Source organism: Salarias fasciatus, chromosome 4 (assembly GCF_902148845.1).
Source record: "Salarias fasciatus chromosome 4, fSalaFa1.1, whole genome shotgun sequence".
NCBI classification, from domain to species: Eukaryota; Metazoa; Chordata; class Actinopteri; order Blenniiformes; family Blenniidae; genus Salarias; species Salarias fasciatus.
This window is the reverse complement of record NC_043748.1, coordinates 25,175,281-25,188,665: the sequence shown is the minus strand read 5'-3', so window position 1 is coordinate 25,188,665 and position 13,385 is coordinate 25,175,281. Positions and strand designations below refer to the sequence as shown.

General features: G+C 45.5%; 1 protein-coding gene across 2 annotated transcripts; it reads left to right on the top strand.

Moving 5' to 3' along the window:
• The first annotated feature begins 3,499 nt into the window (after positions 1–3,499).
• Positions 3,500–13,155, top strand: LOC115387284 (acidic repeat-containing protein). 2 transcript variants are annotated; one of them, XM_030089947.1, is made up of 7 exons: positions 3,505–3,653; positions 3,790–4,483; positions 10,507–10,631; positions 10,719–10,787; positions 10,880–10,931; positions 11,784–11,820; positions 12,912–13,155. In XM_030089947.1, the coding sequence occupies exons 2-7, from the start codon at positions 3,865–3,867 to the stop codon at positions 12,952–12,954; spliced, it is 945 nt and encodes a 314-aa protein (XP_029945807.1). In that variant the 5' UTR covers positions 3,505–3,653; positions 3,790–3,864; the 3' UTR covers positions 12,955–13,155. The 2 variants fall into 2 exon arrangements, with proteins under 2 accessions (XP_029945806.1, XP_029945807.1); XM_030089946.1 differs by having other exon boundaries at positions 3,500–4,483.
• The last annotated feature ends 230 nt before the right edge of the window (positions 13,156–13,385 follow it).

Below are 13,385 nucleotides of genomic sequence, written 5' to 3'. Positions count from 1 at the left end.
AGTCTTCATCTTGATCTGATGTCCTCTCTCATTCTGCCCTCCACGCTTTCCCCCTCAGCTGTTTCTCACCAACTATAAAACTCTTTATCATCCGGCGGTTTTGAAAGTGCAGCCCTCGTGCCAGGCCGAGCTGTAAACGCTGGATTTCAGGGCGACGAGCTGAGTGGCGTTTCGGTGAAATCGAACAGGGAATACAAGGCTCAGTGTGTTTAATTTAGCAGTGCTGAGGTGTCACCTCAGACACCTGTTTCATTCAGCCCAGAGAGCATCAGGAGCACGTCCGCCGCAGCTGCCATCGAATGGGGGACCACACCGGACCTGGTCCTGCTATACTGAGTCACTGAATTCATTTTAATACCTTTAAAACCCGAAACTGTTTGCTGATAACATGTAACTGCATTAGCTGCATTAATCCTCCCAATGTCGTTCTAATCAGAGATCACAGATCCTTCTCCCTCATGAACTTTGATGATTTTGAGTTTGATGATATACGTTGATTTCCTAACGAGGTTTACACAACTTTAGTGAAACCGACATGTGGGTTGGGGGGGGGCTTCTAATGCTTCCCCCTCCACATTAAAATACATGAGATTGTGTAAGTGTGCTTGATGAAATGGTGGCTCAGCAGTGTGGTTAATACTGTGGGATGTGCTCACATGTTACAGTAACACCACTAACGCAGACATTAACACACAGGTTCCCAGGTTTAACTGGCTGTAAGTTTGTACCGTTCATAGAAACACAGCTGTCGTCTTTTGATCAGGTCCTGAAGCTCATGAACATATAATCTACAGAATTAGAAATGAGAGCATGAAATGAATCAGAGAGGATCAGCATTAGTACACTATCCATTAAAACGTAGGTACATTATCAGTGTGTGATTAATTAGTCCTGAATTGTATCCCAGCATTACAGGAATACTCCACTGAAAATCCAATTGCACTTCTTTTCACTTTACCAACAGTATAGTAGAACATATTCGAACAAAAACCAACGAAGAAGAGAGTTCTGCTGCTGCTGGAGGCCGGGATAGCGGCACCTGATCGGCTGAAACTTCAGAGACAGAAACAAATCAGTTTGGTGACTAATCAATCAGAAAATGTGACGATGTGCATGTTAGAAATGCAGTGGAGTCAAATGCACAGAAAATAGCTGATAAAGTGAAAATATGCTGCATAAGTTTCATTTAACCAAAACACAGAATTGTGAAAAATGTACTGAAGTACAGTCACAATAACAGTGTTCTGTAGAAATAATTTTCCTAATTTTAATATCTAGCTATGATACTGTTTAACAGCGTGAACGATATCTCATGGTGGGTAGCATGAGTCTTAGCGTTTATCTACAGACCTGGGGAATAGGATTAGCATGCTAAAATAGCAACTAGCTTCCCTTTGTAGGAGCTCCTGTGGGTTGGTGGGTTATTTCAGCTGTTTTGTAGCTGCTTCTTCTGGTTCTATTGGTTAAACCAGTTCGTTATAGAAGCACGAACATCCAGATTATAGAGCATCTTCCTCCTCTAACATACAGATTATAGAGCGCCTTTCTCCACCAATTGATGCAACTTCAGCTTTAAGAGTTTACGTTGCATTTTCTTGACTAGTGGAGCATCTGCACTACTTTGTAAGTAACAACTATGTAATCATGTATTTTTAGTAACTTTAGTAACACTCATAGCTTTTGTTTTTTGTGGATTCAGAAGCATTTGTGATCAAAGACTGTGTAATTGTCAGTTCGGATAGCACGAACCCAACATGGGATTCAAACTCTGCTCACACTGCTTCAAACAGGCTTTAAAGATATTTGTTGTGTCTTCTTGCCAAACCACGGCGGCCAGTTTTGCTGAGTCTGGTTGAAGAGGTTTAGGAGCTTTCAGAAGTCCCCGGCACTGACCTCCTTCTCCATGCATGTGGAGGTGAGAATTGACAGAGGGAGTGGGATACTGTGCTGGTCCCACAAACAGAGCCAGGGATGCTCACATTACACTGACTCCGAGACTGTGTGGTTTTAAATAGAGTGCTTGTCAACTCCTCCCTGCACAAATCTGTCTATTTTGGGGACAGCATGTAGAGGGGGGGGACATACAAGTGGATGGGCTGGAGATCAGTGTCTGGGTTTGGCCCGGACTCCTGCTGGTGCATATGTGCAGGCTGCATCAGCACGATGGAGACACCAGAGATTCAAGATATAGATTGTGAAAAGTTGATCTGAAAATGGCGCACTTGCACAAATCTCCAAGGCTCCAAAAGGCTGAGGCCCCTGCATGCAGGAGCGTCCACTACACCTCACACTTTGATAATGTTACACAACAAAGTGATGGTTTAGTATTCCTAGAGCTAAAAATGTTTGTCCTCTGGACAGCGGATGATCCTTCCGTCATTAAAATGAAATAGATTCATCCCCTTTGGACTCTCGCTTGTGGCAAAAGTCCTAATAGACCGCGGCGAGACGTTGGCACAATGTCTCAAGGAATGGAGCCCTGTTTGGATGATTGTGCAGAGTCCCACTAACGGTCAGTGCCAAACATGCGCGCCAGCTCGGGAAATGGGGTTACCTTTATGGATCACGGCGGGCTGGGGTTCGACCACGAAGCTCCAAACAACTCCGGTTCTCATGCTTTGATGAAATATCCAGATGCAGAGCTGTGTCCAGCCTTCGCCTGTGCTCGCCTGTGACAGCTATAGATAGGCTTTAGGCGGGGTTTACCATCATAAAGTAGTTTCAAACACAGTGCTGAGTGCACGTGTGCAACTTCCATGGCAGTAACATGAGTTAGCATTTTATCACGGAGAACCAGCCCCACGCGTAACACTGACCTGCTGCTGGGTTGAACCCTTATTTTAAACGTATTGTCATGCTTGTCCCGAAATAGAAGCATTACTTATCCAATGGGATAGGATCTGTTGAAGCAGTCAGACAAGAGGTGAACATAAACTAACAGTTATGCAGATGATGTTAATGTCTTTGTATGTTGACCCAGTGTTTTACTTTGGAAATGTTCTGAAACCAGGACACTTTTTGAGGGAAGTCCCTCCATCATCAGTAAATATTAAAAACACCTTTCGTTCAGTCACCTTGAGTCACTCAGTCGCAGATGAGTCACTTTCAGAACAATCTACCAGTGTGGAATACCCAAACTGAAGGACTGAACAAATACATGTTTTCATCTCATCTCGAGATCTACTCTAAATTCTCTTTCTTGCCATCACATTACTTCCCCATCACAGATTGGCTCCACACCTGCTGGAGATCGCTGAAGTGCCAACATTTGTTCTAAAGTTAAACTTGGACATATTTGATGATGATGGAAAAGCAAGTATGCTGAACTTGTTCCTTATACCCCCCTCCAATCGTTGCCCTCGTCCCCAAGTAACTTAACTTATGGATGGTGCAGGCGTGCCCGGCAGCATTTGCCCCTGTCAGTCAAGCGGACTGCCCCCCTTCTTCTCAGCTTACCCCATAGGACTGTCTGGCTCTTTTTCTGTCACTCTCGCATTAGTCCTGAATGTGCCTCCAGCGTTGACCACTTACTGACGGCTCTGCTCTCAGCCTTCTTCTGCAGTCTGACCTAGCGCCCCACCGGACGTACTCTTGTGGTTTCCCCGACGTTTTTCGGACACCTGCCTTTTTCTGAGGATCATTTGTACTTGGAGGCAAGTATCTGGATCTCAGTTGGGAATACCCTCTCTCCTGTGGACCCTGTCTGCTGGATGCCATTGTAGCTGGTGTCCGCCCCGCCACTGTAGCAGAGCCGGTTGGATCTTCTGCGTTTTTGTGTGTCCTGGGCAGAAACAGGCAGAGGGCTGCAGAAGTGGACTCCTGCAGGTGAATTCCTGACGACTTGGCCCAGTCTTGCCTTTGAACATGGCATCGCTGAGAAGTTTGATTCTAGCACTGCTGCTGGCGCTGCTCTGCTCCTTCCACACCCCGCTGGCGCCCGCCGCCAAGGCCCAGGACCTGCCCTTCCGCCACGAGGAGGGTCTGATGGCCGACGATGATGACGACGATGATGATGATGATGACGATGACGACGATGATGATGATGATGACGATGATGATGATGACGACGACGATGATGACGACGATGATGACGACGATGATGATGACGACGATGATGACGACGACGACGATGACGATGATGATGACGACGATGATGACGACGATGATGACGACGACGATGATGATGATGACGACGATGACGACGACGACGATGATGATGATGACGACGATGACGACGATGATGACGACGACGACGATGATGATGATGATGATGATGACGATGATGATGATGATGACGACGACGACGACGATGATGATGACGACGATGACGATGATGATGACGACGATGATGACGATGATGATGACGACGATGATGACGACGACGACGATGACGATGATGATGACGACGATGATGACGACGATGATGACGACGACGACGATGATGATGATGACGACGATGATGATGATGATGATGATCACGAAGGTCAGTCCCTTTAAGAGTTCCTCCTTCTCATCAGTCCTTGGTGTTTTGCTGAGTCAGTGTTTGAGCAGACATCTGGACCTGCAGCACCTGCAGCCTGGACTCTGATTTGGCATTAGCGGTTAGCTACGTCTGTCAGTGACAGGCTGTGATTGGCTCTTCAGTTTGACAGTACAAATGACAGGAGCCAATCAGGCCCCAGCTGTCAGACAGCCACGACGTCATTGATCAGTCAGCTGATGATGTGATTCAGGTCCAAGTGTCTGCCCACCATTACAGGACAGTGTGCAAAAGGGGAGGAGCTAAGATTGATATTAGCCACTCCCCTCACTTTAACATTCCTACAACCTTGTCATCTCTTTGCCAGTTCTTAAGCAATGTCTCCGAGTTGATCGGTAGTCCGAGTCCCTCCTCCACCCCTTTCCAGCTGTCCATTTCCCTTGCTGTCTCTGACGCTGTGTTCTTTTCCCTGCTTAACTAGAGTTATGAGCACTCTGGGGAAATTGAACTGGCCCATCTGAAGTCCAACTGTCCGAAGTCCTTCGCACAGTACGCTAGATATGAACTTGGGGACTGCAGAAGCATTGATTTGAGAGAGAGAGAAAGAACAAAAAACCTATTTCACGCAAGCCAAGCCAAGCCTGACTTGGAAATCAGTCATTTGGGGTCACTAGTCCAAGATCTTTTGATTTGTGTTTCATCTGAGAGAGCGGTTCCTCCAGAACGATTTTCTTCCTTTCTGATTTGTTTTGGATCAGCCTGACCTGCATTTGTGTCTTTATGTGAATCTACAGAGAAAGAAAGAGAGACAGTGATATTGGGAGTGGTATGGGGGGGTGGGGGGGGGCAGAGACTGAGATAGAGGGACAAGAAAGCGTGAGGGGGGGTGCAGGAGGGCCACCACCTAAATTTATCCATTTGAAATCTTCAGCTATCAACAATTGTGAAGTTTCTCTCTTTCCCCATATCTCCTAATCTCTTTCTTTCTCTGTGGAGCATTCATGCCGCTGACTGTTGAAAAGGCGTGCATTGTTTTTCCAAGTCTGGTGTGTGTGCACTGTAAAATTGCTAAACAAAGAAAATAGAAGTTCTGTCAATGTTTCTATGAACTCTGTAATAATCATACCTCATTTTATTTTCTAAAGAGCTAATGTTCTTAATCACTAGAGTAACAAAGACAAGTTTGATGCACATTTCAGTGGCTTATATGAACGATGACTAGTTGTTGAGTCTTACGCATCATCCCCTCCCCTTTTACTATTCGAGGCTCTGATATATCTGAATACAAATATTTGAGTCTTTTGGAGATTCTGAACCTATGTATGACACCATTTGTTATGTAATGTTACAGCAGTGAATTTGCTGAAGATTTTTTTGATCGTTATGGAAAGAGTGTTTGGGAAAAGAGAGAAACGTCTCTTTTTGAGCTCAGGCTCTGCTAAATGACCAGACTGTCAAGAGATGAAAGGGTTCTCTGCTTTTTCTGATCTCAGCTGACTGTTCATATTATCCATTAACCCTGCTTTCATTCATTAAATAAATGAAATGATCCTAAAACGCGAGTGTGTTGTCAGAGGCAGAGGATTCGTATCAGAGCTGTACAACTGCATGGAGAGCATGATCACTTCTGCCAAACATCTGTACCAATGTGCTTGATCATACTGCCTGTATGAGGACCAGAGCTGCAGACATTTGACACCCAAGTGTCTGAGTGAGTATCTGTTCTGACCACAGCCCATACTCCACATGAACTGTGTTATTAATGCTTCACCTGGTAGATTACAGTCATCCTGGATGTGGGGAGGACGGGGATGGGGTGATGGTTTGAAGCAGTTGGGCATGATTGTAATATGACTGACAGTCTTAATTAAAAAGAAGGGTCGACACAGATTTCAGCCTCCGGGTGAAGCTCTTTTTTTTGTCTTTCCTTTTTTTTTTTTTTTTTTACTAAAACAAACAAGATGATACTTTTTAAAAAAAGAATAAAGATAATCAGCTTTATGCCACAGTATTGCTAGAAAAAACACATTGATTGATTGATTGATTGATTGATTGATTGATTGATTGATTGATTTAATCAGTCTCCGGTGAAGGAAATGACCCTCATCAGTGCCTCCGTTAGCTGCTTCAGGAGGAATTCTGGAGTCTTCTTCTACAGATCAGCCCATTTCTCAGGATGTCTGGTGTGAGCTTATTCCACAACATCAGGTCTAAAACGGAGGATTTTCTTAGTTTGAAGTCATTCTGGTGCAGATTTACTACCATTCCAATAATACATGGGCTGTAGTGCAGTTTAAGCAGCCACAAATCATGATGGTCCCTCCACCGTGCCGTGCTTTGTGACTGAAATGATGCTGTCATATTGGAATTGGACAGAGGACTGTAACACAACGCAACGGCACAGCAAGACAAATCATGTAAAACACAGACTAAAATGTCTGGAAGATAAAAACCCATTAAGATCCTGACTAAATAAAACCCAGACTTTTCTCCTGTTGCAATGGCACACAAATTCCAAGATGGCCGCCCAACGCAAGAATCGGACTCATACTGAGACGATTAATGCGATGGGGCCTTAGAAGAGATGGATATCATGAAAAGAGTGGATGGACAGCAGCATGAAAATGTGAACCTTTTTAAAGCTGCACTGTGACAATCAAAGAGAGAAAAGAAGACAGGAAGTAGAGTTTTTTCTCTTCCTGTAGACGTAAATATGTCCCTTCCTCCTCCCGTCCAATCAGAACCCTTCACAACCTCCTCCACAGTCTTAAGAGGAATTATAAAAGGAGATTGTTTTTATAGAAACCTCAATTCAGAATTACTGTTCCCAATTACTATTCTTCAATTCCAAATCATTTCATTTGCAATAATTAATATTAAAAACATCATCTAACCCTGACCAATCACCACGGAGGATTTGGTGTGTTTGTGCTACTTTTTTTTTTTGTTTGTTTCTTATTTCTTTAAATTTCATACCCTGGAAAAAAAAAGGGTGTGAAATGAAAAAAAAAGGGCGTGAAATGAAAAAAAAAAAAGGGTGTGCTCCAACTACAGGGGGATCACACTCCTCAGCCTCCCCGGGAAAGTCTATTCCAGGGTACTGGAGAGGAGGATCCGACCGATAGCTGAACCTCAGATCCAGGAGGAACGATGCGGTTTTCATCCTGGTCATGGAACAGTGGACCAGCTCTACACCCTCCATAGGGGCTCGAGGGCTCGTGAGAGTTCGCCCAACCAGTCCACATGTGTTTTGTGGACTTGGAGAAGGTGTTAGACCACGTCCCTCATGGTGTCTTGTGGGGGGTGCTCCAGGAATACGGAGTCCGGGCCCCTTGTTAAGGGCCGTCCAGTCTCTGTATGACCGGAGTAGGAGTCTGGTCCGCATTGCCGGCAGTAAGTCGGACCTGTTCAAGGGGGAAAAGTTGGAGTCCGGCAGGGCTGCCCTTTGTCACCGGTTCTGTTCATAATTTTCATGGACAGAATTTCTAGGTGCAGCCAGGGGCCGGAGGGGGTCCGGTTCAGGGACCAGGGGCTTGAGGGGGTTCGGTACGGGAACCACTGGATTTCATCTCTGCTTTTTGCAGATGATGTTGTCCTGTTGGCTTCATCGAACCCAGACCTACAGTATGCACTGGGGTGGTTCGCAGCCGAGTGTGAAGCGACAGGGATGCGGATCAGTACCTCCAAATCCGAGGCCATGGTCCTCGACCGGAGGAAGGTGGCTTGCCCCCTCCAGGTCGGTGGAGAGACCCTAACCCAAGTGCAGGAGTTTAAGTATCTTGGGGTCTTGTTCACGAGTGAGGGACGGATGGAGCGTGAGATTGACAGGCGGATCGGTGCAGCGTCTGCAGTGATGCAGTCGTTGTATCGGTCCGTTGTGGTGAAGAGGGAGCTGAGCCGAAAGGCGAAGCTCTCGATTTACCGGTCAATCTACGTTCCCAACCTTAACCTATGGTCATGAGCTTTGGGTCATGACCGAAAGGACAAGATCTCGGATACAAGCGGCTGAAATGAGTTTCCTCTGTAGGGTGGCTGGGCTCCCTTAGAGATAGGGTGAGGAGCTCAGTCACCAGGGAGGAGCTTGGAGTAGAGCCGCTACTCCTCCACATCGAGAGCAGCCAGCTGAGGTGACTCGGACATCTGTTCAGAATGCCTCCTGGACGCCTCCCTGGGGAGGTGTTCCAGGCATGTCCCACTGGGAGGAGGCCCCGGGGAAGACCCAGGACACGCTGGAGAGACTATGTCTCTCGGCTGGCCTGGGAATGCCTTGGGATCCTCCCAGAGGAGCTGGAGGAAGAGTCTGGGGACAGGAAGTCTGGGCATCTCTGCTGAGACTGCTGCCCCTGAGACCCGGCCCCGGATAAGCGGTAGAAAATGGATGGATGGATGGATGGATGGATTTTTTCATTTCTCGGCTCTTCTGCAACAAAGTGTACTATATACTACAGCATCATCTGCATACGTGGAGAAGCATGTCCTCTGTGCTGCTCTATAGGTACTGAGTGGAGCTACAGGAGCAGGCCTGACGTGATCTGACCACAGTTGTGCGAACAAGACTGGTAAAAATTCAGCATTAAAAAGTAACATAGGATTTGTACTCTAATAACTGATCTCAAAGACCGAGTCGACTTGTGATGAAACAGGAAGTGCTACAAAAACTGTCAAGTACGATTGAACTGAGATTTCAAGCCAATTCAAACCAGTGCACAATCTAAATGCTGTTTAGAATGTATTCCCTGTTTACAAATGTGAATGGGAAGTGAAGAGTTTCATGACTTGGAGCAACATTTTGGCATCAGTAGTTTGATTAGAGTGAATATTTAACTACTGAAGGTCTCCTGTAATCATGTCAAACTACTGAGATTTGAGCTTTTAGGAAGATTTTCATTTATTACAGTATTTTATGTGTGTTAGGTCAATGCAAATACACAAGACAAGTTAATGAAGCAAAAGGTTTTATAGTTGTGATGAAATATGTCATCAAGGGTTTCTTCAAGAAGTAAAACGACACAGAAAATAATCAATCACAAAATGGAGATAAGAACAAGCAGAAAATTCAGCAGAGGATCAACAAGTCAGCTGGATAAATATCACAGAACGGTAACAGAGACCGAGGAGAACAGCAGGACACGGCACCAGTCGCCGGCGTTCCCAGACCTGCAGAGTCATGTGAGCGGTAACCATCTCCACGTTAACACCATCAGACGGGAACCGGCGGCTGACGGGTTTGTTTTTGAAGCCGTGCTCTGTGCTGAAGGTACATTTGACTGCGTGACGCCAAACATGCGGCAGAGTGGTTTTAACCTTGTGATCCTCATTCCTCTCATTCCATTCATATCACACACAGCTCTGGAGGGTAGACGGCCAAGCTTTTCTAACCTCGAAACACAGTCAGTCCAACGAGAACAAACAATAATGGATTGAGAGAGATATTCAGAACCAGTATATATCCATCCACACATTAGATCCATCCATCCATCCATCCAACCACCCACCCATCCACTTACTCATCCATCCATCCGTCCACTTCCCTTCCTACTCTCATGAGATCTTAGGGGGTGGAGCCTGCTGAAGCTGACACTGGATTGAAGGTAAGGTCACTTCAGAGCAGGAGCAGTGTCAAACATGCGGCTCGTGGACCAAAACCAGCCCACCAAGAAGTTAAACTGGTCCCATTAAGGACCTTGTATAGCGCCGTCTGGGCTCAAACAGTCCCAGTCATGTCTGGACTCGGAGCTGCATGCAGGCTTTGTTTCTGTGCAACATAGAACAATTAGCATAAAGCTAAGTGTGTTTGTGAAAATGCAGGCTGAAGGTTGAAGAATTTATGCACAATTTCAAATTCTGAACTCACATTTGTTTGAATTTTGTATCTCGATTGTGTTTTGCTTTTCATTTTAACAAAGCGGAAAACTAATCTTATTATTCATGCTGGCACTTTGGTGACAGCATGAATAATGAGTTTGTTAGAGATACGTAGACCAGAGTGGAAGAACGAATTTGAACATTTTAAACTTCCTGTTTAGATGACGACGACGACGATGATGACGATGATGACGATGATGATGATGACGATGATGACGACGATGACGATGATGATGATGGTGACTACCACCAAGGCTCTGTGTGTGCAGTCTGTGAGTTCTGTGAGGTGAGTTTGAGATGTGGCGTTGGATTCAGTCTCTCACTGGGCGAGCCAGCTCCTTCCTCTGACTGATGCAAGTCTTCCTTTTTGCAGCACTGCGACAGCTGTGACGAATGCCCGTGCAAGGCAGGAGACAAGTCTGAACACTGTGAACACTGCAAGGTGAGAACGAGCTCGACATGCGGAGGATGAGTTTCCATCCATCGACTCAGAACTAAACGTTCACTTCACTTCGGTCTGGCTTCTGTCCACAGATGTGCAGTTTCTGCCATGTGTGTCCAGTTTGTGAAACTGTTTGCAAGCCAGGTGAGTGCAGGCATTGCTGGGGTTTTTGAAATCATTTGACTCGAAGGCGGCTGCTGTAAATCAACTCACTGACTCACACCATGAAGACGAGCAGAGCTGTTTTTCAAAGCCCAAGTGATAAATAGGATGAGGACAGTGGACTGGGAAGACAGGAAATACCTCCAGGCTTCACTCATTCTCCTCCAACGCCTGTAACATTTCTGTTCTTTAATGTCAACACTGCCACTGTGTGGCTACAGGCGGTACTGCAGCATCAGTTCACCATCAGCCTCAGGAGGCCCAGAAATACAGACGAGCTGAAGGCTTCATCTGTGTGAAAGTAGATCTGAACTCAAGTACAAACCGGCCTCAGGAGAGTCTCGCCTGATACTGATCTCATGGACCACATGTCAGGCGTCTCTGGGAGATCCCCTCCAACCCCCAGAGAGCCAGCGGGATGCTGCAGGTCTCACTAGGGGGAGTCCTGACATGCTGTTATTGATATGAACCAGTGTGAGGGTCTGTGGGAAAGTCCCCCCGTCTCACTTCACCACAGCGAGATCCCTCTTCACAGCTGGAGATGTTGGAAAGTAATCTATTACTGTGAAGACACTTTTTTTAGATTTATTTTATTACCAGGAATCAATCCGTGACTGCACAGCTTTTTCAATAAGTATTTTTTTACTGTAATTAAATAATAATTTCACTAAATGTTGTTGTTGTATGGTATAAACCTGGAGAGTGAGTCAGTGTCCATTCTGTTGTCACACAGTGACCTCTAGTGGTGGCAGATGGGTACTGCATATCTTCATGAGTACGACTCTCCTTCCTCCGAGTCCTTTCGTTCACGCTTTCTTTGTTTTCTCTCCCCAGGAGGATTTCTCGATGAGGTGACCGGATCAATTTACAAGTGAGTTCTTGGTGCACAGGCAAGCCGCTGTTGCACCGCGCCGTCCAGAGAGCGTTACTGTATGATTCCTTGTAGTCCAGCCACACGAGGAGCCACTGACACCTCACTTAACCGTAGATCCACAGCAGGAACCGAGCTGCCAGGTAACCGCTGCAGCACCGCGCCGCCTTCCTGTCACCACCATGACAGAGATCCGGCAGATGTGTGACAGTTCTGTGAGCTCGGACTTCCTAAAGCGAGCGACAGGAAGTGGTTTCTCGCCTCTTCTCTCCTGTCAGTGAGGGAAACAAGCCTGTCAGGAGAGTCGGCTCCTCAGGCTCGGTTCTGGAAAAGAGTCAACTCTTTTGGTGCTGAACGTGATTTTTAGCAAAGTGAAATTGTTTATCATCAAAATCATGTAAAACTACATATATCATGAATTATGAAGATGTTAAACACTACTTAGGATTCAATATTGTCAATACTGAATGCACTGCTACGAAAAACGTAATTTCTATTTCTTTAGCTTAAGATTAATAAGAAACCGTTGAATCGGTAAAAGAGTGTAGACCTAGAAAACTGGACCTGTTCGTATCAGGTCTTGGTTTATTTTTTAAAGGAAAAAAGACATGTTTGGAGTTTATTCCATTTTGCAAATTTATTCATTTGAATTTACTAAGAAACATCAATGTTGTTTATTTGATGTTAGAACAGAGGATAAATTCCATGGGAAGCAAAAGAAAATGAAAATGTGTCTTATTGCATGAAAAGCAAAAAGCTGTGAAAACATGTAAAACTTGATGTGATGGCAGAAGCTTTTTAGGCAGTAGAGAATTTTTCTGCGACAGATGTTAAAGGTTTCAGTCAGAAATAAAAACCCAAGGTCAGTTCTCTGATTTTATTTACGATATTTAGAAATTTGTAACTATTTATTGTGAAACAACAGAGAAAAGCTCAGAGCATCAAATCCTGAGATATAAAGGAAACAAAAAGGAAAAACAAACTGCAGAGAGGTAACAGAGGGGAAGGACCGACTCTCGGAGTCGATGGGTTTGTCTGCTGGATCTGGACCTCCTGAACCCGTGTGACCTCTCCGTCTCTTTGACTTTCAGAACGGTAGCCGACGTCTTCGACGACGACGACGACGACAACTAAACCCAAACATATGTCGCCACCATGTGGCCAAAGCCAGACATTTCACCCTCACTTCTAAGTTTCATTGTTGATGTTGTCTTTTTCCTTGAGAACGTTACAGATCTGCTCACCAATTCGTAAATTAAAGATGTTACCGGAATACTTTCATACATTTGTGCTCTGTTGTCACAAAGTTGTGCCAAACCATTTTAGTTCATGATCAATAAAAAGGGGACATTTTCACTTGTGACTTTATTGATTCGAGAACTCTTTCTGGTCTGAGTCGTTCCACAGACTCGATTCATTGACGACTCCACAAACAGCAGGGCTGCAAAACAAGCATGCTCCTGCTACTTTCCCCTCTGCTACTCCGTCACTGAGAAACCTGTCACTGCAGTGCAGTGGGGCATGTTTGAACCCATCGACACACCGAGGACACGTTCATGTATTGA

Bases quoted from the DNA above. Each gene is read 5' to 3' on its own strand.
- LOC115387284 (XM_030089946.1), top strand. From the start codon at position 3,865: ATGGCATCGCTGAGAAGTTTGATTCTAGCACTGCTGCTGGCGCTGCTC. The intron at 10,632-10,718 runs GTGAGTTTGAGA...TCCTTTTTGCAG, and splicing joins CAGTCTGTGAGTTCTGTGAG to CACTGCGACAGCTGTGACGA. The intron at 10,932-11,783 runs GTGAGTGCAGGC...TTCTCTCCCCAG, and splicing joins TGAAACTGTTTGCAAGCCAG to GAGGATTTCTCGATGAGGTG.